The 27,981-nt window shown below is 40.5% G+C and overlaps 1 protein-coding gene across 2 annotated transcripts; it reads left to right on the top strand.

The window, feature by feature from the left end:
* The first annotated feature begins 112 nt into the window (after positions 1-112).
* On the top strand, positions 113-27,084 carry MFSD11 (major facilitator superfamily domain containing 11). 2 transcript variants are annotated; one of them, XM_043905410.1, is made up of 14 exons: positions 113-254; positions 535-708; positions 1,197-1,252; positions 4,067-4,174; positions 4,748-4,827; positions 4,940-5,036; positions 8,218-8,276; positions 8,807-8,951; positions 12,669-12,709; positions 18,408-18,473; positions 19,946-20,071; positions 22,660-22,834; positions 23,544-23,679; positions 24,208-27,084. In XM_043905410.1, exons 2-14 carry the CDS (start codon positions 613-615, stop codon positions 24,370-24,372), a joined length of 1,350 nt encoding a protein of 449 aa, XP_043761345.1. In that variant the 5' UTR covers positions 113-254; positions 535-612; the 3' UTR covers positions 24,373-27,084. The 2 variants fall into 2 exon arrangements, with proteins under 2 accessions (XP_043761345.1, XP_043761344.1); XM_043905409.1 differs by lacking the exon at positions 113-254 and having other exon boundaries at positions 261-708.
* Positions 27,085-27,981: the final 897 nt, after the last annotated feature.

Genomic DNA, 27,981 nt, shown 5'->3' with positions numbered 1-27,981 from the left:
TCTGTGTTTCCGTCTCCTCAGACCAGCTTCGCGGCCTCCAGGCCTCCTTCCTCAATTCCTGGCTCCTTCGCTGGGTTCCGCTTTTTAGCCCCCGCCTTCCCAGAGCCCTCGAGGTCCGCCCTGCTCCCTCCGAGCGGATGCTGGAGCCCTAGCCGCGAGCTTGCGCTTCCCCGGCCGCCCTGGACTACAATTCCCAGTGAGCCCAGCGGCCGGCGCCTCGGCTGCGGTCAGGTGACCGGGTCGCCTGACCTGAGGTGAGTCAGGGCAAGGCGGCGGGGCCTTACCGGCTGCTGCATCTCGCCCTTGACTCCTGATTCTCTCTTGGCTCCTCAAGTTGGGGGCAGCAACGTTCTTTGCTCTTCTCAGGGTGTTGGGTCCTTCCCTACTCGAATCGTGTGTTAGGAAGGTCCTACCTAAGCCTGTGGGGAGAACTTCACCCTAAGCCCCGGATTCTACTCCAAGACCTGGAAGTTGACAGCTTGGCTGCCCTGCTCCTGGATCTGCCTCCTCTCACCATCTCATTTCTTCTTCCAGGATTGCAGTGGGTTCGCCTGGAGGAGAGCTGTCTGACTGCCCTGGGCTACTGCTGACCTCCAGCAGAGTTGAGCCAAAATGTCCCCGGAATCTAAAAAGCTTTTCAACATCATTATTTTAGGAATTGCCTTTATGTTTATCTTCACCGCCTTTCAAACTTGTGGAAATGTAGCGGTGAGTTGGACTTTGTTCTCCCTCCTTTGCAGTCCTTGTCATAATGCATTCCAAAATTGATAACGTTATGTCTAATAGTACGCTTAAGTTGCACCTTTTATTTTGTCACTTAACACTTCCTCGTTTTCCATGGTAAGATTTGATTTCATGTGTCAGACATCTCTTAGTGGGGTCGTTTCTTTCTCTCATTTGATTTGGGGTTTATATGTTGACTTATTTGTTATCTGTATTAAGGACTATATTAGTACTTGGACAGTTAAGGGAATAAACATAGAGCCTAGTTACAGATGGTCTTCAGCCCTCCCCACCTGACCTGCCCGCCCTTGGTTTGCCTTCCATTCTGTAGTCCTTTCTCTTCTCTCCTGTTGGGATTTCTGTATCCAGCATCTTGAATTTTTACTTTATTCTCACTACTTGGAGACAGATTTTCTGGGGGGGAAGGGGAGATTACAAAACGTTTTCATTGATTAGTTTTATTTTCCACACAGCAAACTGTCATCAGGAGCTTAAATAGTACAGATTTTCACGGCAGTGGATATACCAGGTATTGTACTGTGTGATTGGTTCTACTTTGTGTATTCTAGAAATTGCTTAAACTTCCTCAGTCACAGACAACATAAGATACTGTGATTGGATTGTTTTTTCTTCTCTGTATCTAGACTGTTTAGGGGAACATAATGTGATAAAGGTGATGAGTTTGGGTTTCAAGTAGAATTAAACACTGAGTTTGAAATACAAGATTCAATACTTAATTGCTGTGGTATCTTAGGAAATTGCTTCTATGTGCTCAGTTTCCTTGCTCAGGTTAATGTGTGTAAAGCGCTTAGCACAGTGGCTGGCATTTAATAAGCACTCAGGTATTGTCATAATTACATCTTCCCAATCCTAAACAGAGGATGTTTTATAAGACTCTTGAAATATTTGTTGGTCTTCCTGTTTTTCTAATTTCATAATTATTAATATACTGTCATCAGGAGCTTTTAGATTTCTGTTAAGGTGTTTAGTGGCAATTTTACAGGTGGAGAAAATGAAGTGAAAAGCTCTTCGTAGGTCACTAGTACATTGTGATTGAAGTTGGGAATGTAACTCATACATGTATATAAACACAAACAGATTTCTTAAGAAATATTTCTGTGGTTAAATGTTAGATTGTGGTCAGCTGCCTCTCCCACTCTCCCCAACTCTTCTTATTTGGTTCTTTGTTATCTAACCTAAACCTGACCTTATGTATAATACTTGAGAGTAAAAGAATGTTAATGCCCATTTTTCTAAGTGACTAATAATAACATCTGGAGAAGGCAGTGGCACCCCACTCCAGTACTCTTGCCTGGAAAATCCCATGGACGGAGGAGCCTGGTAGGCTGTAGTCCATGGAGTCGATAAGAGTTGGACACGACTGAGCATCTTCCCTTTCACTTTTCACTTTCATGCATCGGAGAAGGAAATGGTAACCCACTCCAGTGTTCTTGCCTGGAGAATCCCAGGGATGGGGGAGCCTGGTGGGCCGCCGCCTATGGGGTCGCACAGAGTCGGACACAACTGAAGTGACTTAGCAGCAGCAATAATAACATCACAATTTTTACTAATGTATTTTCTTCATATATATTGTAAAGAACAGGTGAAAGAACCATTGGTATTTGAGAAATTCATAAAAGCCAAAGAATAATTTACTTTGGATTTATAAATAGTGGCTTATAAACTTTTGAAATGGTCTTAGTCACACTTGGCTACATATATACTGGGACCAGGTCTGCAGTAGCTGAATAATGTTCAAGTGAACATTCAGTTCAGTTCAGTTCAGTCGCTCAGTCGTGTCCGACTCTTTGCGACCCCGTGAATCGCAGCATGCCAGGCCTCCCTGTCCATCACCAACTCCCCAGTTTACTTGAACTCATGACCTTCAAGTCGGTGATGCCATCCAGCCATCTCATCATCTGTTGTCCCCTTCTCCTCCTGCCCCCAATCCCTCCCAGCATCAGAGTCTTTTCCAATGAGTCAGCTCTCCGCGTCAGGTGGCCAAAGTATTGGAGTTTCAGCTTCAGCATCAGTCCTTCCAATGAATATTCAGGACTGATTTCCTTTAGGATGGACTGGTTGGATCTCCTTGCATGCAGTCCAAGGGACTCTCAAGAGTCTTCTCCAACACCACAGTTCAAAAGCATCAATTCTTCGGTGCTCAGCTTTCTTCACAGTCCAACTCTCACATCCAACATGACCACTGGAAAAACCATAGCCTTGACTAGACGGACCTTTGTTGGCAAAGTAATGTGTCTGCTTTTTAATGTGCTGTCTAGGTTGGTCATAACTTTCCTTCCAAGGAGTAAGCGTCTTTTAATTTCATGACTGCAGTCACCATCTGCAGTGATTTTGGAGCCCCCAAAAATAAAGTTAGCCACTGTTTCCACTCTTTCCCCATCTATTTCCCATGAAGTGATGGGACTGGATGCCATGATCTTAGTTTTCTGATTGTTGAGCTTTAAGCCAACTTTTTCACTCTCCTCTTTCACTTTGATCAAGAGGCTCTTTAATTCTTCACTTTCTGCCATAAGTGTGGTGTCATCTGCATATCTGAGGTTATTGATATTTCTCCCGGCAATCTTGATTCCAGTTTGTGCTTCTTCCAGCCCAGCGTTTCTCATGATATACTCTGCATATGAGTTAAATAAGCAGGGTGACAATATACAGCCTTGACATACTCCTTTTCCTATTTGGAACCAGTCTGTTGTTCCATGTCCAGTTCTAACTGTTGCCTCCTGACCTGCATATAGGTTTCTCAAGTGAACCATTACGTTAAGTTAAATAGATTCTGGTTTAAGCAAGTTATAGTTACATGATTATTTATAGCAGTGAGATTTCATGCCACTGCCAGGAGTTGTCAGCTAAATCTGTAGGGCAGACTGGTTAATGAGGACCTCTAGAGTCAGATTCCCAGGGATGAGATTCTGGTTCCACCATTGACTAGCTGTCCAGCTGCACTTTTGACATTTCTTGACCCCTCTGTATTTCACTTCTCTTTTCCATAAAAAATAATATGTTCTTCATGGGGTTGTGTTAGCTGCTATAATAATTCACTGATAAATTAAAAATCATATTGTCTAAGGCAGACTGACTCGTCTCAATTGCCAAGACTTCAGTATTTTGAACAAGTGAAAACTTTAATGTGACATTAAAGTTTTATGTGACATCAGCATAAGGATGTAGTTATAAATTCTGACTAAAGAATATGAGTGGTTATTGCAAAAAAAAAAGAAAAACCCAAAACTGTAGACTCTAATTAGGTTTGAGAAAAATTGAGCTTAGCTTTGAGACGGTGTTTCAAGAGTTTTGTTTTTTTCCCTTTTGTATGTTATGTGTGCAGCATGGCAATTATTTATGGAGTGTTCTCTGCTTCAAATTTGATTACACCATCAGTGGTTGCCATTGTAGGACCTCAACTGTCTATGTTTGCTAGTGGTTTATTTTACAGGTAAGTAATCTGGTTTTCCTTCATTTAATTAGAATGCCTTCAGCTTCTTTCAAGCACATAGTAAACTTGTGCTTTGAACTTCCTGACTTGGTTGGAATAGATTATAGGTAGTATTTTAGAGGTTTGGCTCTCTACTTGATAATTAGCAATACTATTGTTTTAAAGTGATGGGATTTGTGTATGTTTGCTTTCCTTTTGCCACTAATATATACAATATCCAAAAACCTCTTTCTGTAGGCTTGAAAAGAACTCAGGTAAAAATCTTATTTTGTATCAAGTAGATTAACGGTAATTAAATTTCTTCTGGGCTACAGAACTGTAGTCCCACTGTGTGCTGAGCTGTTTGGTGAAGGCCAGTCTTTAAAGGCAAATCTTTATTCAGTGACTGAGTTCACAAATTTGAAATAGTAAGTTAAGAAATGACACTTGTCCTCTTTTTTCCAACACTGGAAAAGCCCTTTACAGCTTGAATTTTGAAAGAAGAGATCCCTCAGAATTGATTCCTAGAAGGCATAATTGACCTTCTGTTTCAGGTATTGTTTGACTGTAATACGTTGACCTGTTATATTTTAGCATGTACATTGCCGTTTTTATCCAGCCTTTCCCGTGGTCCTTCTACACAGCCTCTGTTTTCATTGGAATTGCAGCTGCTGGTAAGCATTTTGATTTCTCTCTATTTTCTGAGTCTAAGAGTATTGTTTATATGTTTAATATATAAAGCTAAATGCTTTCATTCCCTTGATAAACTTTTGATTTGAATTTTAGTACTTTGGACAGCACAAGGAAACTGCCTGACAATAAATTCAGACGAGCACACTATTGGGAGAAACAGTGGAATTTTCTGGGCACTCTTACAATTTAGGTAATAATTCTTATGGTTCCATCTTTCCTATAATTTTTTTTTTTTTTTTTTGGTCAGACCATTTTTTAGATCCCGATTGTGTTGAGAACTCAGATCTTCTTTTTACGTGAGTTAAGTTCCTAGGTAAATGTCATAGAGATTTAAAATTTTATGGGATTATTTAAAGATGCATGGATCTACCTCCTTAAAATTTATGATTAGCAAATGGAAAATATTAGCCATAATGTATGTAGCATCTGCTATACTTAGGTGGCTCACTGGTAAAGAACCTGCCTGCCAATGCAGATTGGGTTTGATCCTGTGGAGCAAGGTATGACACCCACTCCAGTATTCTTGCTTGGAGAATACCAGTGAACAGGGGAACCTGGCAGGCTATGGTCCATAGGGTCACAGAGTCAGATAGGACTGAAATGACTTGATAGGCATGCATACTTCATACATACCTTAGGTACTACTGGGCTCTTTAATCTCAATAATAGTTACAATCTCCTGTGATAAGAAGGTATTATCTCCATTCTACAGATTAGATAACAAAAGCTTAACTAAAAGTTAAGTAACTTATCCAATCATGTGGATTCCAAAGGCCATGTCCTTCCCACCCAGTTATGCTACTTGACAGCTGTTAACAATTAAATTTTCATAGACTAACTCTATGGACACTGAAGGATACAGTATGTTATATATTTCCTCAGTAAAAAGCAACAACAGGCATTCTGTCATGGAATCTGTCCTGAGGATTTACCCTCATATCCTAAATGCCTAAAATTTTGGCTTTGGTAAGGCTTAGCAAAAAAAGAAATGCAAAAAGGTAAAATGGTTGTCTGAGGAGGCCTTACAAATAGCTGAGAAAAGAAGAGAAGCTAAAGGCAAAGGAGAAAAGGAAAGATATAGCCATTTGAATGCAGAGTTCCAGAGACTACCAAGGAGAGATAAGAAAGCCTTCCTCAGTGATCAGTGCAAAGAAATAGAAGAAAACAATAGAATGGGAAAGACTAGAAAATTAGAGATGCCAAGGGAACATTTCATGCAGAGATGGGCACAATAAAGGACATAAATGGTATGGACCTAACAGAAGCAGAAAATATTAAGAAGAGGTGGCAAGAATAAACAGAAGGACAATACAAAAAAGATCTTCATGACCCAGATAACCACGATGGTGTGATCACTCACCTAGAGTCAGATATCCTGGAATGCAAAGTCAAGTGGACCTTAGGAAGCATTACCAGCACCTATTTCACACAGTAGCAAAGTAATGCTCAAAATTCTCCAAGCCAGGCTTCAACAGTATGTGAACCATGAACTTCCAGATGTTCAAGCTGGATTTAGAAAAGGCAGAGGAACCAGAGATCAAATTGCCAGCATCTGTTGGATCATCAAAAAAGCAAGAGAGTACCAGAAAAACACCTATTTCTGCTTTATTGACTATGCCAAAGCCTTTGTGTGGATCACAACAAACTGGGGAAAATTCTTAATGAGATGGGAATACCAGACCACCTGACCTGCCTCCTGAGAAATCTGTATGTAGGTCAAGAAGCAACAGTTAGAACTGGACATGGAACAACAGACTGGTTCCAAATCGGGAAAGGAGTATGTCAAGGCTGCATACTGTCACCCTGCTATTTAACTTATATGCAGAGAAATCCTGGACTGGATGAAGCACAAGCTAGAATCAAGATTGCCGGGAGAAATATCAATAACCTCAGATATGCAGATGACACCACCTTTATGGCAGAAAGTGAAGAAGAACTGAAGAGTGTCTTAATGAAAGTGAAAGAGGAGAATGAAAAAGTTGGCTTAAAACTCAACATTCGAAAACTAAGATCATGGCATCCGGTCCCATCACTGCATGGCAAATAGATGGGGAAACAGTGGAATCAGAAACTTTATTTTCTTGGTCTCCAAAATCACTGCAGATGGTGACTGCAGCCATGAAATAAAAAGACGCTCCTTGGAAAAAAAGCTATGACCAACCTAGACAGCATATTAAAAAGCAGAGACGTTACTTTGCCAACAAAGGTTCATCTAGTCAAAGCTATGGTTTTTCCAGTAGTCATGTATGAATGTGAGAGTTGAACTGTAAAGAAAGCTGAGTGCCAAAGAATTGATGTTTTTGAATTGTGTTGGAAAAGACTCTTGAGAGTCCCTTGGACTGCATGCGAGGAGATCCAACCAGTCCATCCTAAAGGAAATCAGTCCTGAATATTCATTGGAAGGACTGATACTGAAGCTGAAACTCTAATACTTTGGCCACCTGATGCAGTGAACTGACTCACTGGAAAAGACCCTGATGCTGGGAAAGATGGAAGGTGGGAGGAGAAGGGGACAACAGAGGATGAGATGGTTTGGATGGCATCACTGACTCGATGGACATGAGTTTGAGTAAGCTCCAGGAGTTGGTGATGGACAGGGAAGCCTGGCATGCTGCAGTCCATGGGGTTGCAAAGAGTTGGACATGACTGAGCAACTAAACTGAACTGAAGGCTTAACAAATATGAATATTGTTTTAAGGGGTTGTATATTAAGCAACTGGAGTGTAAGTGAATGATTTCTTCCCTGTTGCTGTTTAGTCGCTCAATCCTGTCTGACTCTTGTGACCCCAAGGACTGTAGCCCTGCCAGTCTCCTCTGTCACTGGGATTTCCCAGGCAAGAATACAACAAAGGAGTGGGTTACCGTTTCCTTCTCCAGGGATCTTCCCAACCCAGGGATCAAATCTGCGTCTCCTGCATTGGCAGGTGGATTCTTTACCACTGAGCCATCAGGGAAGCCTGATTTTTTCCCTAGGAAACTGCTAAATAAAGTATTTGATTAGATGCAGTTAACTAAATCATTGATCTTTTCACCAATTCTTTAAAATACAGAATTTTAGAGGTAGAGTAAACTTGTTTCCTGGGTGTCATTTCCAGACTCCAATAAATCACATGTTTCAGTGAGTCAGGTCTTTGGAGGCCGATTCTGAATCAGGTTGCTGTCATGTGGAAGGAGACTAAGTTCCCTCTGGGTCAGTTGAGTTTTTCAGAAAAAGAGTGAAGTCGATACTTTTAAATGACTTAGGGCAGGTAGATAACTTCTTTAGGCCTCTCTCTCTCTCTTTTTTTAAACAAGGAATGGAAAAATTATTTTAAAGCCCATAAATATGAAAATAACTTCCCAACATCCTCTCCTTCCTTTTCTTCCCCCAGCTTGTTCTTTGGAAATCTCTACATATATTTTGCTTGGCAAGGGAAAACTCAGATATCAGGTTTGTTTTATTCACTGTGCTTTATTCAGATATGTTCAAAGCAAAATAGCAGTTCCATGAAAATTCCCAGTATGCTTGGTTCAGATTGTTCTAGTGAATGTTGGTACTCTAAGTCCTCTCAGAGTTTTGCTTTTAATATCTTCCCTTGGATTATATTATTATGCTAGGATTTACAGCTTATGACTGCACTTCAAGTAGCATCTCAAAGTGTGGGAGAAGGTTGTGTATGTGTGGGTAGACTAATCAGTTGTCAAAAGAGTTTTTAATTCAGTTGTTTTGTCTATACTCTGATTAAAAGAATATGATTAAGTTCTTATGCTGTTTTTCTCTTGGCTTATTAGTATTTCTCTAACTGAAAGACAGAGGTAGATGTATCCTATTTATCTCTTTGTCTTAGGATTTTACTGATGCAGTAAAGTAAAATTAGTAATAATGTATGTGAATAGTTATAAACAAAATACCGAACATGATACTGACTCTGGAATTGTGTGGCTAGTGCTATCTACTTTCATCTTCTTTTTTCTCCCTAGAGAGTGACCGAAGAACAGTGTTTATTGCCCTAACGGTGATTAGCCTTGTGGGGACAGTACTTTTCTTTCTCATTCGGAAACCAGATTCTGAAAATGTCCTGGGAGAAGATGAATCTTCTGATGACCAGGACTTGGACATCAATGAGTAAGAAGTTGGAAATGTTCCTTTCTATTTTAAACTATATTTTGAATAGATACAGTCTAGAAATTACAAACCTGTTATAGCCCTAACTGATATCCAGTATTGGGCAGACGTGAGGGGAAAATTTTAAAGCAAATAAGCAGAGAAAGAAGATAAAGAGGAGCTGTCAGGGAGGAAGAAGGGAAAGGAAGATAGACAGAGGTGGGGGAGGTAGCTAAAAGGGTTGTGGAGGGATTTTAGTCTCATCCCACGTCACTTCCTGCGTGACCCTGGACAGTAGCAATGTTCCCCTGACTTTCTCTAGGCCTCAATTTCCTCCTTCAGTTCAGCAGACATTTTCTGTGTTTTAACGTGTGAGGATATGGGCTCATAAAGTTAAGTAGAAAATAGTCCTCAGTCACTTTCTCGCATCCAGGCTTAAAATTTTCCTATCATGTGGTACAAGTAAGTGGCAAGGCCACCAACAGTCATCATAGATGAACCGTAGTTACCCCCATGCTCTGGATTTTGCACTAACCTGTGATGGTAGTTTGCACTGACATAATCCCTGCAGGGAAATGAGTACAAAGTCCTGTTTTTCTAAATATTGTGAATAACCTTGAGCATATTTCTTATGTATTTGGCTGTGCTGGGTCTTAGTTGCAGTGTGTGAGCTCTTAGCTGCGGCATGCAGGGTTTTGTAGTTGCGGCATGTGAGTTCTTTAGTTGTGACATGTGGGATGTAGTTCCTGACCAGGCCCTCTGCGTTGAGGGCATAGAGTCTTAGCTACTGGACCACCAGGGAAGTCCCATGTTATTATTATTTTTTTTTTACAAAAGTTTATTTTTAAATGTACAGCAGGCTCTAAAACAGCACTTCATTCTAGCTATGGGTGGCAACAGATGTCATGGCTGGAAATCCAGAAGTTTAAAAAGGAATGGAATTAAGGGCCTTTATTTCCTCAGGCACAAGGAACAGCTTGCTTTTTAACAGATTTCTTAATTCCGCTTGTAGCCAGGGGGCCATTCCCCAAGACCTCTTCTTTCTGTTTCTGTTTGAATGTCTTATCTTCCTCATCCATCCCCTCGGCCTGGTTCTTGGGCTGCTTCAGCAGCTGCTGCTTGCCACCTTCAAGGCCAGACATGGCGCCTTCTGCCCCTTTCCCAGGCCCTGCCACTGAAAGCAGGGGCCTGTTTTAAGTTGTAAGTAAAACTATCTAAAACCTTGCAGGTGATTTCTCTGCAGGTCATCATCTAGATTTGAAGAAAGGGGAATAAGAAGTCTTTACCACTCTTGTGCTATGTGAATTGATAAATTATGAAGCTTGTCTCCTAGAATTTTATCTGTTGTTAAAAATTTTGCATTGAACTTTCTGTGCTGCCTTTTTAAAGCCCCAAAAGGGCCTAAAATTCTCCAGTCACAGGATCATTAAGCATTCAGAATTTGCACTGTTCCAAGCAAAAGAGAGGTGTTTATTTGAGTATACATACATATATATCTCACATATTTTTAAAAGCATAAACCAATGGATATTGGAGAAGAGGTCTCCAAACATGAATGACACAAACTTAACAAAAACTAAACATTCATTCAGCAAATGTTAGGGGCTGTGAAGACAAATACAATCCATCCCTGTGTTCAGGGAACTTCGCTGCTAGACAAGGAATCATGTAACTGTCATAAGGTGCAGTGCTGAGTGGTTCTGCTCCGTCTTGTAGATCTTTCTCTTCTCCTGAATTGTCTTCCCAGTCTTGAAACTTCTATGTCTTTATTTTATAAAAAGCACCATGCATGCGCCAGCCGTCTTCCAAAGGGTGGGGAAGAAGTAATGAGCGAGACAGAGAAGCCCCTCTTCTTATGCAACTTAATTGGAGAGGGGCTGGTAGTCACCATGCATGTTAAGAAAACAACAGAATGAGTTCTATCAGACAGTGAGAGGGGGGAGCTTGCAGACAGCTGGGTGGTGAGAAGGTGTGAAGATCAGCTGATATCTATTGCAACAAAGGCCAGGTGTGGAAGGGAGTGTGGTGTCTGCTGGCGGCCCGCGGGATGTGCACAGTGCAAGTAGTAGTACCCGCAGCAGACAGAGAGATGATTACATAAGGATATGGCGGGAGTTTGGATTTTATTCTTGGTGTGATCAGAAGGCACTGAGGAAATACGTAGGATCTGATTTTAAAGGATTCCGTAAAGTGGAGTCCACTTTGAATGATTTATAGCTGAGTACTAGCTGAGTTGATTATATTTTAATAATAGCCTATAGCGTACAAATCAGTTCCTACTTAATTTGGGGCCTGGAGTGTGAAATGGTATATCCACCCTGGTGGCTCTGTGGTAATGAAGCCACATGCCAAGCAGGAGGAGCAGGTTCAATCCCTTGGTAGGGATGATCCCCTGGAGAAGGCAATGGCAACCTGCTCCAGTGTTCTTGCCTGAGAAATCACAGAGGAGCCTGGCAGGCTACAGTCCACGGGGTCACAAAGAGTTGGACACGACTGAATGGCTAAAACACCACCACCACCCCCCAATCTTATCCAAATACAAGGTGAGGGTGCTGTCATTAAATGGAGACTACAGAGTATTTGCTTCCAGGGATGGCATGAGGTGTGTGTGTGTGTGTGTGTGTTTTTTTAATTTAATTTTAATTGAAGGATAGTTGCTTTACAACTATCCTTTACAACTATAGTTGTGTTGGTTTCTGTCATACATCAGCATGAATCGGCCATAGGTATACATTTGTCCCCTCCCTCTTGAGCCTCCCTCAGGCATGAGTTTTTATGGTGGGGGAGAATGTTTTCCTATTGGTTAAAACATATTACCTTTTTTGTGTCAGTAATTTAAGTCAACTGATCTCCTTTAGGTTTTTTCTTAGGTTTGTTTGTTTGTAAATGATATCTTTTCAAGATCTAGGAGTAGACTTGGCTGATAGGATAAGAAGTGTGATTTCTTACAGACTTTCTTACCACAACCTGCAGACACTTACCCTTAAGCCACTGTATCTCTTTTCCTTCTCACGGGTAAGTGATAGTGTCCCTGTTTTACAAATGAGAAAGGGAAAGAGAAGTGGAGTCACTTGTCTGAAACCACACAACTAATAAGTGGCAAAGTAAGACTCCGCCTCGAAGCCCACGTTTTTAACCAGTTGGTGATACTGCACCCAAACCCACATAGCCGATGATGGTGTTGCTTTTAACACTGAAGAACCACAGAGTAATTTTTTACGTAGTTGGAGTGGTGGAAAAATTGAGCCCTCATGATTTGCTTTTACAGTTTAGAAACAGCAGGGTAGAGGAGATTTTTGTCCTGCCTGAAGTATTGTTTCTTTCTTTCCTTTTAAAATGTTTTTCCTTTTTTTTGTCTGCGCTGGGTCTTTGTGCAGCTTGCGGGCTTTCTCTGGTTGTGGCTGGGGCTTTTCATTGCGGTGCTTGGGCTTTTCTTGACAGGCTGTAGAGCGTGCAGAGAAGTACCATTTCTGAGAAAGACATGCATGACTCTGTGCCATAAATTTAATGTGAGAGAATCACGTTGTGTGGTTAGTAAAGAGCCACCCAAGGAGCACTTTACCCACAGTGTCTGAAGCAAGGACACCTTGGAGCAGGGCGCATTGAGGCCACTGAAGTGTTTACCAGACCACACAGAGAGCAGAGCTTTTACAGACTTAAATGAGAATGTGATGGTTTTTTTGTTTGTTCTCTTTTTCAGTTTTCTGGGGAAAAACTTTTTTCTTTTTATCTTTTCAGGTCTCCCCAGAACAACATGACAAAGGCAGTAGATGCGTTTAGTAAGTATTCTCTGTATCTGAAGTGCAGGAACTGTTCAGGAACAACTTTCCCCCTTTCTCTGGTAGCTTTGCATTGACAGCACCCCAGTATTTTCACGTTTCTAGGTGTGCTGCTCTGAAACCCGCTAGTCTTCTCAATAAGTATCTCTAACAGGCCTGTGAGGGATGGAGAATAATGCAGTGCCCTACCTGAGTGCGTGTGTGAGGGAGGCCCGAGGAGGAGGAGGCAGAGGTTTAGGAGTTTATAGGAGGAAGTGAGGACACAGACCATTTCTTCAGACATTGCTTGTCACTCCTTAGAACAGAGCACAGGCTCGGGTGACCCAGTAACGTGTAAGACCAATCACCCTCATCTGTTGAGGGTTCTTCCTTGCTAAACCTCTTGATGTGTTTTATTTCATTCTCATGACAAATCTGTGAGTATCATATAATACATATGTATCATTATCTCCATTTTATAGAAAAGAAAACTGAGGCTTGGCAAAATTATTTACTCAAGGTCAAACAAGGAATTTCCTTCTTGTTATGAGAGGCCTAGAAAGACATGTTGGCTTTTTTGGTGAACATGAAGTCAGGCAAAGGGAGGGTGATGACCTTCAGGCATATGGGCTGGTTCATCCAGCTTCAGTGAGACTTGATGCAACCTCTATGCTCTGAACCCCCCTCTGGGTGTCTCTTAATATTAACCAGATTCAGGATGTACTTTCTAGATAGTTGTACCAGCTTTGCCTCAACTTCTCTGTAAAAGGAGACACTAACGCAGTGAGGGCCTCAAGCTTTTTATCACGGAGCTGGTTGGTTACATAGTGTAGGGTTTGGTAGTAATAGGATATTGGGCTGTCAGGTTTGAATGAGGAGAAAGAAGGCAGCAGCTAAAAAAGATAAGGCATATAAGTGCTATAGGGCAAGAAAATTTAAATTTAGGCAATGGTTCCTGACATTTGGGAAGCAATGGGAAGTTAGGAGGTGGCAATGAAGCTGAAGGCAAAAGAGAAAGGGAAAAGAATGTCCAGGCTTTAGTTTGCTTGTGAGCCAGTGTTTCATTTATTATTTAATCATGATATTCCTTTAGTTGATGCTGTAGTAGGTATTGGGCAGAAGGGATTCTTGCTTATTTAAAGGCACTTAAGTTCCTCAGCTCAATGTATATATTAATGCAATTCTAGAAAATTTCAATGAGGATTTTTAAATTTATTTTTTTGGTCCTGATAAGAGGTTCCTCTGGAAGAATAAATATCTGTCAATAGCTAACAGAATTTTTTAAAAGAACTGTCCCTAGTAAATATCAAAACCTATTATGAATTCATTTGAAAACACTGGAATACAGACAGCACTGGAACTGAAGCTAGACCCAGGTCTGTGTTCATAAAGGAATGTGGAATACTGTAAAAGAGTCTTAAAAGCAAGGCCAGACAGCTGGCTACATGGGAAAGTGTGAACTCATACTTCCCATCTTATACTAAAATTCCATGTAGATTAGATGTAAAAATGAAACCATACTAGTAACTGTAAGAAATTAATTTGGTAGAGGAAAGCCTTTCACAGGTCTATCAAACAGTAAGGGAAAAGTATGCTCTTTTTTACCTAAAATATAAAATTTCAATCTCTCACAACCAAATGAAATTAAAATGGCAGGGACAATATTTACAGTATATGATAAAGGGTTATGAACCAATAAGAAAGGAATGCATTAGAACTGTGGTGTTGGAGAGAAGACTCTTGAGAGTCCCTTGGATTGCAAGGAGATCCAACCAGTCAGTCTTAATGGAAATCAGTCCTGAATATTCACTGGAAGGACTGATGCTGAAGGTGAAACTCCGATACTTTGGCCACATCATGCAAAGAACTGACTCATTGGAAAAGACCCTGATGCTGGGAAAGATTGAAGGCAGGAGAAGGGGGTGACAGAGGATGAGATGGTTGGATGGCATCACTGACTTGATGGACTTGAGTTTGAGCAAGCTCTGGGAGTTGGTGATGGACAGGGAAGCCTGATGTGCTGCAGTCCATAGGGTCACAAAGAGTCAGACACAATTGAGCAACTGAACTGAAGAAAGGCATAAATACTCCAGTAGAAAAAAGTTATAAACAAAGGAAAGTTATTAAAAACTATAAGAAATGCAAATTAAGTTTTCTATTAAATTTCTGAACATAAATAATTCTCAGTATATAGGCTATAGGTACTTAAATGCATAAGACCACATTGTTAAAAATATAGTCCTTGTATTACTTTCTGAAGATTGATTTATCAGTAAGAATCAAAAGCCTTAAAAATATTTATCCCTTTACTCCAACAATTCCACTAATAGGATTATCCTCAGGAAATAATTAAGAATTTTTCCCAAGATTTAGTTACTATTTATATTAGTGAGAAATAGAAATACTTTAAATATTCAACTACAAAGCAGCTATCCAATAGATTACTGTAGCCATTAAAGTGATTACTACAAATGTTATAAAATGTTTGCTTTGTTATATGAAAATAAATTGTAAAACAGAATAAGTAGTGAAATTTCTTTTTAAATTTTAAAAAGCGTAAAGCCTGGGAGGAGACTCATTAAGATGTTAGATTATGGTTATTTTCTTTAATAGAATAACTTTATTGAGATGTAATTCACATAGTATACAGCTCACCGACTTATATAATTCAGTGGTTTTTAGTATATTCAGAGAGTTGTGCAGATATCACTACAATCAATTTTAGAACCTATTCAGGTAGTTACCTGGTCTAGTGGTTAGGATTCAGTACACATGTGGCCAAAATTAAAAAAAAAAAATTTAGAACCTAATTATCACCCCCAAAAGAATCTTTACAACCATCAGCAGTGAGTTCCGTTTTCTTCCCATTAGTAATCACTTTCCATTTCCTCTCCCAACCCCAACCCCAGCCCTAGTTATCCAGTAATCTACTTTCTATCTACAGATTTGCTGATAGTGGACATTTTGTATAAATGGAATCACAGGACTTGTGGTCTTCTGTGATGGGATTCTTAGCATACGTTTTTTTTTGTTTGTTTGTTTGTTTTAGCATAAGTTTTTGTGTGGACATTTGTTTTCAGGTTTCTTGGATGTATACCCAGGAGTAGTGGGCTTGCTGGGCTCTGTGGTATCTCTATGTTAAATCTTTTAGGAACTACCAGGTTGTTTTTCAAAGTGGCTGTACCGTTTTACATTCCCACCAGCAATGTACGAAGGTTCCAATTTCTCCACTTTCTAGAGTTATCTTTTTGATTATAGCTATCCTATTAGCCCCTGATGGTTCAGACGATAAAGAATCTGCCTGCAATGTGGGCAACCTGGCTTCGATCCCTGGGTCAAGAAGATCACCTGGAGAAGGAAATGGCAACCCACTCCAATATTCTTGCCTGGAGAATTCCATGGACAGAGGAGCCTGTTGGGTTATAGTCCCCAGGGTCACAAAAGTTGGACACGACTGAGTGACTAACGCTATCCCAGTAGGTATAAAGTGGTTTTTTGTGGCTTTGATTTGCATTTCCCCAATATCTAAGATGTTGAGCATATTTTCATATGCTTATAGGCATTGCATCTCTACTTTGGAGAAATTTCTGCTCAGGTCTTTTGCTCATTTTTTAATTGGTTTATTTGTATTATTGTTATTAATATTATTTTGGCCTCACCATATGACTTGTTCCCTGACCCTGGGATTGAACCCCAGCCCTCAGCGGTGAAAGTGCTGAGTCCTAACCAGTGAACTGCCAGGGAATTCCTTGTGTTTTTATTATTAAATTGTAAGAGGTCTTTATATATTCTAGATGAAAGTCCCTTATATATAATTTACAAATATTTTCTTCCATTCTGTAGGTTGATTTTTCTCATTTTCTTGGTATCTTTTGAAGCATAGAATTTTTAAATTTTTGATGAAGCCTGATTTATCTACTTTATCTTCTGTTGTGTGTGCTTTTGGTGTCCTAGGAAGACTCCAAGTCACAAAGATTTATTCCTGAATTTTTTTGTAAGAGTTTTACAGTTTTAGCTTTTACATTTTGTTCTGTGATCCATTTTGAGTCAAGTGTTATGGATGTTGTGATGTAGGAATCCAGCTTCATTCATTTGCACGAGATCAGTCATTCTAGCACCATTTTCTGGAAATACTATTTTTTCTCCCTTTGAATTGCGTTGGCACCCTTGTTGAAAACAGTTGACTGTGAATGTAGGAGTTTATTTCTCAACATGCCTGTTCTTATGCCAGTACCATGCTGTGTTGATTATTGTAAATTTTGAGTCTTCATCTTTGTTCTTTTTCAAGATTATTTTGGCTATTATCAGTCCCTTGAATTTGCATATGAATTTTAGGATGAGTTTGTCGATTTCCTTAAATAAATTATATTAGGTTTTTGGTTTTTTTTTTTTTTTTTTTTTTTTAGAAGTTCTGGGTTCACAGAAAAATTGGCAGTATACAGAGATTTCCCATATATGTCCTGCCCTCACCCATGCATAACCTTCCCCGTGATCGTTGCCCCCCCCATCACTGTGGTACTTTTGTTAACAACTGATGAATGTACAGTGGCTCATCATCTTTGCCTAGAGTCTGTTGTTTACATTAGGGTTCCCTCTTGGTGGTGTACGTTTTATTTTATTTTTTTTTAATTTATTTATTAGCTGGAGGCTATGGTGTACATTCTATAGGTTTGGACAAATGTATGAGGACATGAATTCATCATATAGGATCATACTAGATTATTTTTGTTTTTAGGTTATGTTTTAAAATTTCCTTTTGTTAGCTAAATCTTCTGATTACTCAAAAGCAAATGTGCTTTGCTAATATGATTTTTCTAATTAAAAATGTTGTTTTAACCTTTATTAATCATGTATTTTTTTTCTGGAAGTATATGAATATGATTGGTGAAAATATCTTACTGATTTTAGTCTCACTTTATTTTAGTGAAATTCAGGAAAAAAGCTATCCTCTTTTGTATATGGAGAAATTCAGGACAGAGTGTCTGTGACCAATGTGAGTTTCCTAGTCATTCACTGAGTAGGAGCTGAAGTCTCAATCTGCCATTAGTTTAGGATCCTAGATACGCGGCCTTAAATTATGAAATGTGAGCAGGTTCAAAGACAGTTAAAATGTGCAACTTTTAGAAATGCATTTTCCACTGTAGATTTCAACTAAGTTAAACAACAAAAATTAAAAATTAAAGGGATCAGAAACAAATGGGCAGAACTAAGGTTTCAGTCCTCAGATCCAGAGACTAAGAATCTCAGGAAGTGGTGGTATCCCAGCTTGGGGTGGTCAAAAAGCTCTGGGCTGATTCTGATCTTGAGTCCAGCCTTAAAGCTGCCCTGGGACAGTTGCTTGGGGGAAGTTAGCACTTTGCCAACTGTTGACTCCCTAACCTTTAATCAAGTCTGTTGGAATAGTCAGTTGTTTGGTTCTGTTTCTTTTCTCCGTTTTATTTGTTTTCATGAGAGCTGGAGAAGGTGTTAGAGAAAACACAACTCCGGAATATATTTAAACAGTTGAAATCAACATTTTATTTACAGGACAGGTTTCGTTCATATGTTAAGCATTTTAATCTGAATCATTAACCTGTGTCCCAGTGTGTCTGTTTACTGGCATTATTGACAGCAAGTAATAATGAATTGGTTGAATGAATATTTTAGAATTTTTGTTCAGTTGATTAAAATCTAGTTAAGTACTCCTAAATTTTTTTTTCTTTCTTTTTTTTTTTTACAGAAAAGTCTCTGAAGTTATGTGTCACTAAGGAGATGCTCCTTCTTAGCGTTACAACTGCTTATACAGGTAACAGAATTAATTATAGTGTTGGTTTTCTGTGACTGCGTAATGACAGTAAATGTTGACAACAACTGTGTTACTTTCTCACGGTTCTGCACATTGACCTGTCTCAGCGAAATGGGTTTTCTGATGGTCTCAGTCGGGGTCTCCTGTGGCTGCTGTCATAGTATAGCTGGGGCTGAAACTTCCAAGGTAGTTTCATTTGCACGGCTGGAGGGGTCTAATGCAAGCTGGATCTCCTCGCTCTCCATGTCTCAGCAGTTCTGTGACCCCTTCCCGTGTTGGTGAAAACAAATCCCAGGGCCAGCCCAAGTTCCGTGAAAAGCGGGAGGCTCGATTTGTCTCCAGCAGTGATCTCAGAACAACGTGGAGCACTGCAGACAATAACCATGAGGAAATCTGTGCAGCTTGGGCATGAATTAAGATAATTTCCGATAAAACAGGCTGAATTCTCTGTCTTCCAGTGATAATGTGATGTGGTAATAGGTGGAATAGGCTTAGGTCTTAAGGAAATCTGTTTCCTTGTCAGAAATTGCTCTAATATGTCAATTATTACTTTTGCCTTTACAGTTGACCCTTGAACAGTGAAGGGATGGATTAGGTGTGCTGACCTCCCCTGTGATCAGAAATCTTTGTGTGACTTTAGTCAGCCCTTTGTATCTGTGCTTCCTGGTCTGCACAGTCAGCCAGCTGTGGATCCTGTAGTACTGCAGGGACCTGCACAGTTCAAACTCGATTTGTTCAAGGTTCAACTCTGTGTGCCTCATAGGTATAGGTAGAAACATCTTATTTTTAGGTCAAATAGAATATTAAACATCTTCAAAATTCAGGTAAGGTTTTGTGACATTAAGGAATCAGGTCTTCTACTGATTCGCTCTAATTTTTTACCCAAATTTTTAAAATTTCTTTTCCTGGGAAAACATTTAATTAAAACTTTTTCCTTTAAGCAAAAGTAGATAGTAGGTATTAGTCTTGCAACCATATGTTCCTGTTCCCTTGGAAAGCTATTAATAAGGATAGTGAGCACTTTAGTTTCCCTGTTACAAGTTTATGTTAATTATGTCCTCTGTCCATCCCCTTTCTGTGCAGAGTGACTGTTTTAACGTAAGGCTGTCTTTGCTTATTTGAGTTGTACGTTCTTATCTGAAATATGCGACAATTGCCATCTTGTGGCTAATTCCTTTCCATCAGTTGTATCACTTAAAATTACGCTCTGCTAGAGGAGTAACATTTCAGTCTGAGTGAATTTTGTTTTATACATGCTCAAATACTACTGGACATGAAGAAAAAACCAGGAAAGGGAGACTGTGTGTTTTTTCAATACAAAATCCAGTGCTTTGTGATCCACAGTTGGTTTACTCTAAGGATGTAGAGACTTGAATACAGAGAGCTGATTATAGGACTTGAGTATTTGGATTTTGGTACCCATGGCAGATACTGAAGGACAACTGTAGTTTAAATCTGACTCTTTTCTAAAGGTCTGGAATTGACTTTCTTCTCTGGTGTATATGGAACCTGTATTGGCGCTATAAATAAATTTGGAACAGAAGAGAAAAGCCTCATTGGACTTTCTGGCATTTTCATCGGCATTGGAGAAATTTTAGGTTGGTTTAAAAAATTTTTTTGCATTAAATCAGTTTGTTACAGATATAATGGAAATTTTAAGTATATTTCACTTCTCTGTCCTTGGATTTCTATTTCTTTGCTTATTTTTATCCACATGGGTATGTCTGGTTTTTCTTTTATTATCGCTGTTCTAAAACTAAATTATAAAACTTTTGCCAAGTAATTCAAGACAAAGCCATAAGTAAGAAAACATAAAGATTTTTGCTTTATGTTTCCCAAATTTTCCTCTTAAAATACTTAGAGAAGGTGTATTAGAATCCCTGAATTTCTTGTTCTCTGGACCTCTGACACCAGTTGTCTGTCCAGCAGTACAGTTCAGTTCTGACACTGACTCCTAGAGTTAGCATCAGACCACACAGGTTCAAGGGTACAGTCCTGCAAGGCCAACCTCACTTCAGATGCCAGTCCAAGTCCCAAGTCCCCAGGCCACCTTCACTTCTGTTCAGCTTGGCTATACATTCAAGGGTTCCTACAACACCCCTGGGAAGTGCTGTTCTTACTGTTAAAGTTTATTAATAAAGGACGCAGATGAACAGCCAGATGAAGAGGTACTTGCAAAGCCCAGAAGGACCCCTGGTGTGGGAACTTCCGTCCGCTTGGAGTGTAGGATGTGGGGCCCTCCTGACACGTGATGCATTCATCAGGGGACGGTCTCCCAAACCTGTTGTGTGGGGATTTTTATGCAGATCTCATCCTGGTGGATTAAATCATGGCAGTGGACTCAATCTCTAGCCCCTCTCCCCTCCCCTGAGGTGGGGGGTGGGACTGGACATTCCAGCTTTCTAATCAAGACTGGGTCCTTCTGGCAGCCAGCCTCCATCTTGACTAGAGCCACCCCCACAGTCCCTCAGGGATCAGCATTAACTCAGGTGTGGCTGGAAGGGGTTAGTTAAGGTAACTAGAGACACTGCTTTCACTGAGGAAATTCCTAGGGTTTCAGGAGCTCTGTACCAGAAGGCGGGGAGAAGAGGACAGGCTGAGACCACACCTCTGCTTTGATCATACCACCAGTTACTCCTTCTGCAGCAGTGATCCGGCCGTTCGTGCAGTAGTGGACGCTGTGTAACGTGTGAGGAGCTTCCCAGAGACTTTCTGTGCATCCGTCGTATGAACAAAACATGGAGCTTATATTCTTGGGGAAGAACACAGGCAATAAAAAATATCCAGAACTTAAAATGTCAAAGTGATAAGCACTGTGGAGAAAGGGGGGGTTGGTATATTTTTTTGTTCCCTATAATTAATTTTAGAACATTTTCATTGCCTTTCTCCAGGCAACTGCTAATCTACTTTCTCTATAGATTTGTCTATTCCGGACATCTCATGTGGATGGAATTATACAAGATGTATTTTTCTGTTGTTTCTGACTTTTTACTTAATACAGTGTTTTCAGGGTTTTTTCATGGTGTAGCATGTATCACTACTTCATTTCTTTTTTCTTTTTTACTTCATTCCTCTTTATTACCAAATGATATTTAGTCATATGGATCTACCACATTTTTATTCATCCATTCATCATGTCATGGACATTTGGGTTGTTTTCACTTTTTGCCCATTATGAATAATGCTGCTGTGAACATTTCTGTATAGTTTTTGTGTGATCTTATGTTGTATGTAAACCTAGGACTGAAATCGCTGGGTCAGGTGATAACTCTGTGTTTGACCGATTTGTCTCATGACAGGTCCTATTTTCCTGTTTCTTTGCATGCCTGGTAATGTGGATACTAGCCATTGTGAACTTTACCTTGTTGGGCGTGGGATGACTTTTACATTCCTGTTCATGTTCTTGAGCTTTGTTCTTGGATGCAGTTCATTTACTTGGAAACAGTGTGACTTTTTGAGTCTTGCTTTTAAAGTGTATTGGATGGAACCAGAGTAGTGCTCAGAGGAGGGCTAATTATCTCTCTCCCCCAAGGGAAGACCCTTTCCTGAATACCCAGTGAATAATATTTCCGGTCTGGCTGGTGGGACCAGGTACTCTTCCCTGCCCAGGGTAGGGCACTAATGCCACTAATCCTCTTGGAAAGTTCTTTCTGATCTCTGCTACTCACATCCTGTGCTGATCAGCTCTCCTTTCTGATGCCCTGTCTTGGAAACTCATGCCTTGGTTTGAGCACCTTGGTCTCCCCAGACCCTGAGCTCTTGTCTCCTCAACTCAGGGAGGCTGTGGGCTTCCTCCTGCCTTTCCTCCCCTTCTCCCCCACTTCCCGGTCTGGCCCCCTCCTCCCCCTGTGCTGCCGCCCTCCCGCTCTCCGAAGCCCACCGCCTCTCAGTCAGCTGGGGCAGGTGTGGGCCTCACCTCATTTGTTTCCTGTCTCTCTGTGTCATATTTTTGTTTTTTTTTTTCTTTTTTTTTTTAGACTGGGGGTAAATTCAGTTCCTGTTACTCCATCTTACCTAGAAGTCTGTCCTGATTTTTATACTTTCCTTTGTTTCAACAGTTATTTCTTATTTTGTATATTTATGCTTTCTTATTTTATTAAATTCACTATTGTCCATTTTTTCAAAAATAAATTTTTGATATATTAACTTGGCCTTGGATTTTTTTGTTTGTTCATTGATTTTATAGGTGGAAGCCTCTTTGGACTGCTGAGCAAGAATAATCGTTTTGGTAGGAATCCAGTTGTGCTGTTGGGCATCCTGGTACATTTTATAGCTTTTTATTTAATATTCCTCAACCTGCCTGGGGACGCCCCCATTGCCCCTGTTGAAGGCACTGACAGCGGCGCTTACATCAAACCCAGGTACAGTGACTGCCCTTCATCTAGTAATTAAGGAAGGCAGGGGGTAAAGGGGGGCTTGGAGTTTAGAATGCAGCGGTTAGTCCTTTTCTGTGAGTCTGTTATAAGGTCATCTGTCATGTGTTCATGGAGCCAGAATGAGTTTGAATAGAAATCCATAGAGAATCTGAAGTTATTTTTGTGATTGTTGGTTTTAACCTTTCTCCCCACTGAATCTTTTTCTTGATCTGTGAAGGGTCATGTAAGTGTCTGATTTGAGTTTTTTATCTCTGCCTTTTGAGCATTGAAATCTCTAGAAGTTCAGGCTTCAGATGGAGCGAGGAGTGAGGAGCGAGTGGTGATCTGTCTGCTGGGTCAGCTGCCCAGTCCTTTTGCAGTGTTTACGGGAGTTTTGCAGGTGTCATTTTACTGCACTCAGCTCTCAAATTCATTGTCATGTAGGCATTTATGTCTGGATCCACAAGCCAAAGGCAGCCCTATTCCAGACAGTGTTTGCTTCCCTGATAGTTAATAGACTAGAGTTTGCTAGACTGTGAAGGTGACAGCATTTGAGCATAAGTTCTTACTTTGTAAATTCCAGTGTTTATTCATTCTTGTTTCATAAACTTGTTTAAATTGGAGAGTAAAATGTTTTTGTGGGTGAGTTGCTGTTACGTTTTAAACAACTCTAACAAATATTATTAATGCTCACTCTCAATTTTATTTTAATCAGCAAAGAAATTGCCATCTTCTGCAGCTTCCTGTTGGGTCTTGGAGACAGCTGCTTCAATACCCAGCTGCTTAGTATTTTAGGTTTTCTCTATTCTGAAGACAGCGCCCCAGCTTTTGCCGTCTTTAAATTTGTGCAGGTAAATTCTTCTCTAGACTGTGTTAAAAGGTGGGTCTTTTTTAAGTGCTATAACTTCATTTTCTTAATGTTTCTTAAATGAAAGTCCAGGAGATCCTTTAAAAGGATTTGTGATCAGAATGAGGAGGCAATAAGTAGTGTGGTCTTTTTTGTCCCATCACTCGTATATATTCCAGCCTCTATGGCTCAGACTTCTTTCCGTAGGTACCACAATTCAAGGTGTTTGCAGATAACAAGTGTGTTTCTCACTGTGCATGCACGTGATTTTATCACTCCAGTTTGTTTTGTGTTTTTTTTTAACAAAATACTGTTTTAAATAACAGGCTATAGCTTACTTGATTATTCCCAGCTCTCAGCGGGACTTGGTGGTGTGTGTCTGTGAGCTGCCAACTAAGGAGGTGCCCTCTAGATGCAGAAGGAGCAGGGAACAGTGACAAGAAGCCTTGGGTCAGAGTGGTGGGGTTCGTTGTGGAGTTGGCTGGGTCACCTGTGCACGTTTCATGATCTGTCTTGTCTTCTTTATTCTTAGTCCATTTGCGCAGCTGTGGCATTTTTCTACAGTAACTACCTTCTCCTTCATTGGCAACTCCTGGTCATGGTGATATTTGGGTTTTTTGGAACTGTCTCCTTCTTCACTGTGGAGTGGGAAGCTGCTGCCATTGTAGCCCGGGGCTCTGACTACCGAAGTATTTGAGGAGGGGCGCCAGCGAGAGGAGGCCGCCTCTTCAGACCCTCGGCTGAGCGGCCGGGCCGCGCAGAGGAGGCCGCTCTCATCTTCACCGTACCTTGGAGGCTGTTTAGGATGGAAACTCCGAGATCTAAGACTGCTAAATCTGCCAGAGTTGGTATTCAAGTTTACAGATATTGTTTAAAAACTAGTGAAATAAGGGAAATTTGTTCTGTCAGTCATGTTGTTCGGAGATGTTGTGTTTCAGTTCATCTGTCTCATGTTCCTTATGATCATGTATAAATGTAAATGTTTTCTTCTGCCCCCTGTTCTGGTTGAAAGATCATGCTTTGATTGAAACTACTAGGCCGTATGTCGTATGAAGACTCCTACAGGGTGTGGCTGTGTGTTACTATGTAGTAACAGGGAGCATGTGCCACCCCATGTGTGTCTGGGAATGACGTTTAAATAAATCATGTAATGCTGATATGGAATCTTTGAAAAGATTTGCACATTTTTGATTATTTTTCTTATAGTTCATAGCAAGAGGGGTGCTAATCAAGTATTATGAAATGAGGTAAAAATTGTCTTAAGTTTTTAAAATAGGAATCTAACATTTGTAAATGAGCAAAAACACAGTTAAGAAAAAAATGTACACATTTACTGATGGAGGCTTTTGCTAGTAATTTTTCTAGAGGATGCAGTGCATAAAAAACAAACAAACCCAGAACATGTAGTGAAGTCTAAGCTATGGTGGCAGGCTGTTGTCACTAAGAAACACCATTCCATATGCATGTCTGGGAATGGAATCTAGCTATTTGGGGAGATGTTTAGAATGGAAATGTTAACTTTAATCCATAAGAGCTTTAAACAGTTATTTTAATTGAGATATAATTCAGAAATCATAAAATTCATCATTGTAAAGTATACAGTTTAGTGGTGTTTCAGTACATTCACAAGGTTGTGTAACTATCACTACTATCCTTTCCAGAACATTTTCATCACCCCAAAAAGAACCCCCTTGAACCTACTAGTAGTCATTCCCCATTTTCTTGCCTGGCACCGGTGGTCAGTAATCCATTTCCTGTCACTGTGGATTTGCTGCTTCTGGACATTTCCTATAAACGGGAAAGCTCACTTTTAAACTTGAAAATTAACTGTACAAATTGAGTTTTATGGCAAAGTAGATTTAATCAAGAAGACAAACAATATTTTGTTTTCTGTTATTTTTAAAAACCTGCTTAGCAATTTTATGGAGTGTGACTTTCAGATTTGATGGCAATTTCAGGGAATTGTGGTTAGCTGGAACCCTTAGAGAAATTGCATGTGTATGGAACACTAAACTCTTTTGCTTCAAATTGTAAAATTTTGATTTTCTTTCTTGAAGTTGAGATAAACTCAGTTGACAGTTGATTTTATATAAGTTGTAAATGCTGTTTCAGAATTAATACAAATGAATTTATTATCTCTTTAAGCACATTATTGTTTACTCAGATGTATTTGTTTTCTATCACCATATGATAGATTACCCCAAAACTTAGCCATTTCCCTGGTGGTTCAGATAGTAAAAAATCTGCCTGCAATGCAGGAGACCCGCGTTTGATCCCTGCGTCGGGGTCGGGTAGATCCCCTGTAGAAGGGAACGGCTACCCACTCCAGTATTCTTACTTGGGAGAATTCCATGGACAGAGCCTGGTAGGCTGTATTCCATGGGGTCACAAAGTCAGACATGACTGAGCAACTAACAGTTTTTTTCACTAAGCACATTATTGTTTACCCAGGTGTATTTGTTTTCTATCTCCGTATGACATATTACCCCAAAACCCAACCCCTTAAAACAAGACCTATGTATTCCTGCATAGTCTCTGTGGGTCTGGAACCTCGGCGTGGCTGAACCAGGTCCTCCCGCCAGCGCAGGGTCTGTCACAGGCTGCAGTCCAGGTGTGACCCGGGGAGGACCTGCTTCTCAGCTCAGTCTCCTCCTCGGCAGGAGTTGGTTCCCCACAGGCTGTTGGACTAACAGTCTTAGTTTCTCACGGCTTTCCTCATCAAAGAAAGCAAGTGAGAAAAGCCAGAGGGAAGTGCCAGCAAGTCATAAGTCATCGTCTTTTATAATTTTAGTCTTGAAAGTGACATCTCATCACTTTTGCTATATTCTGTTTACTAGATGCAAGTCACTAGTTCCCGGCCACACCCAAGGAAGGGGGTGGGGGTTACACCAGGGAGTGACTAGAACCAGGATCCCCAGGACCATCTCACAAGGCTGCCTGTCTCACGTTCAGCTGGAAACTGGGCCCTGCATTCCTGTGTTCCTCACTCCCAGGCTCAAGCTCCCTTTGCTTATGATAGGTCTGTAGAATTAGGCTGCAGAGGTTCAATGGCCTCTGTTACTACTACTGAGTACATTCACCCAGGGCAGCCGCAGCCTCTTATCCCTGCTGGTAGGATTCCTGGTAACAGCTTTCACAAGGGAAAAGAAAGGGAGTGAGGGGAGTCTGTCAGGAACACAACTTCTGTCTGCCTCCCTCCTGTTGTTATGTGTGATGTCCTTCACCTTAAGTTCTGTACTCAAATTTTGTGTTTGGGTGGGTTTCGTTTTGTTTTTTACTCAGTCTTTATGTCTATAAGTAGTGTTGGCCTTGGTGGGCTTTTTATTTGACTGATAACAGCTCATGTTTGAATTTGTATCATTTGAATTTGAAATGTGGTATGAAATAAATAATTTAATTTTTATGCTTGTCTTATGTATTCTGTCAAATAATTTATGCTTCTGGGTAAGTAAGTCTTCACTTTGTCTCACATGGGGGTGTGTGTGTGTAAGTATGAGTGTGCTGTTTTTTTACGGCAAATTTCTATATATTGAAATTTGGCTTAGTCCTGGAGCAACCTTTATTGAGTCACAACTGTATTACTCTGTGTGAAGGAGTCCCCCCACCCACCTCTTCCCTCCTATTCCCGAAGGCTGGAATACCTTAAAACCTAGGTTTTGGTTGTTTACACTGAGGCTTGCTTTCCTCTGGGAGTTCTTTAAGTTCTCAAAGTACAAAAAAAGTTGCCAATTAAGCAAAAAAATAAAGGGAGGACATAAGAGAAACTGGAATCCTTGGTAGGAATGTAAAATGGTGCTGCCTTTATGGAAAACAGTAAAGTAGTTCCTAAAAAATGTAAAACTAGAATCACTGTCTGATCCACCCATTTCATGTTTGGGCATGTACCCCAAAGAATTGAAAACAGACTTGAAGAGGTATTTGTACAGTTATGTTTGTAGCAGCATTGTTCACAATGGCCAAAAGGTGGAAACAACCCATGTCCATCAGTAGATGAATGGATAAACAGAGTGTGACCTATACATAAACAGTATGCTGCCTGCTGCTGTTACGGGGCTTCCCGGGTGACTCGGCAGTAAAAGACTGACAGAGGGAGAAGGGGGCGGCAGAGGATGAGATGGTTAGAGAGCATCACCAACTCAATGAACATGAATTTGAGCAAACTCTGGGAGACATAATCCCCTGCAGGAAGGTTTGCAACCAACACCAGGATTCTTGCCTGGAAAATCCCATGGACAGAGGAGCCTGGCGGGCTACAGTCCATAGGCTTGCAAAGAGCTGTACTTGGCTGAAGCGACAGCCCGCAGGC

Source organism: Cervus elaphus, chromosome 5, assembly GCF_910594005.1.
Source record: "Cervus elaphus chromosome 5, mCerEla1.1, whole genome shotgun sequence".
Classification (NCBI taxonomy): Eukaryota; Metazoa; Chordata; class Mammalia; order Artiodactyla; family Cervidae; genus Cervus; species Cervus elaphus.
This window is presented reverse-complemented; position numbering and strand designations above follow the sequence as displayed.

What these genes read in the sequence shown, in the direction of transcription:
- MFSD11 (XM_043905410.1), top strand. Translation starts at nt 613, where the DNA reads ATGTCCCCGGAATCTAAAAAGCTTTTCAACATCATTATTTTAGGAATT. An exon ending in TGGGCACTCTTACAATTTAG is followed by an intron (nt 5,037 to 8,217) that starts GTAATAATTCTT and finishes TTCTTCCCCCAG; the next exon opens with CTTGTTCTTTGGAAATCTCT. An exon ending in CGGCATTGGAGAAATTTTAG is followed by an intron (nt 20,072 to 22,659) that starts GTTGGTTTAAAA and finishes TTGATTTTATAG; the next exon opens with GTGGAAGCCTCTTTGGACTG.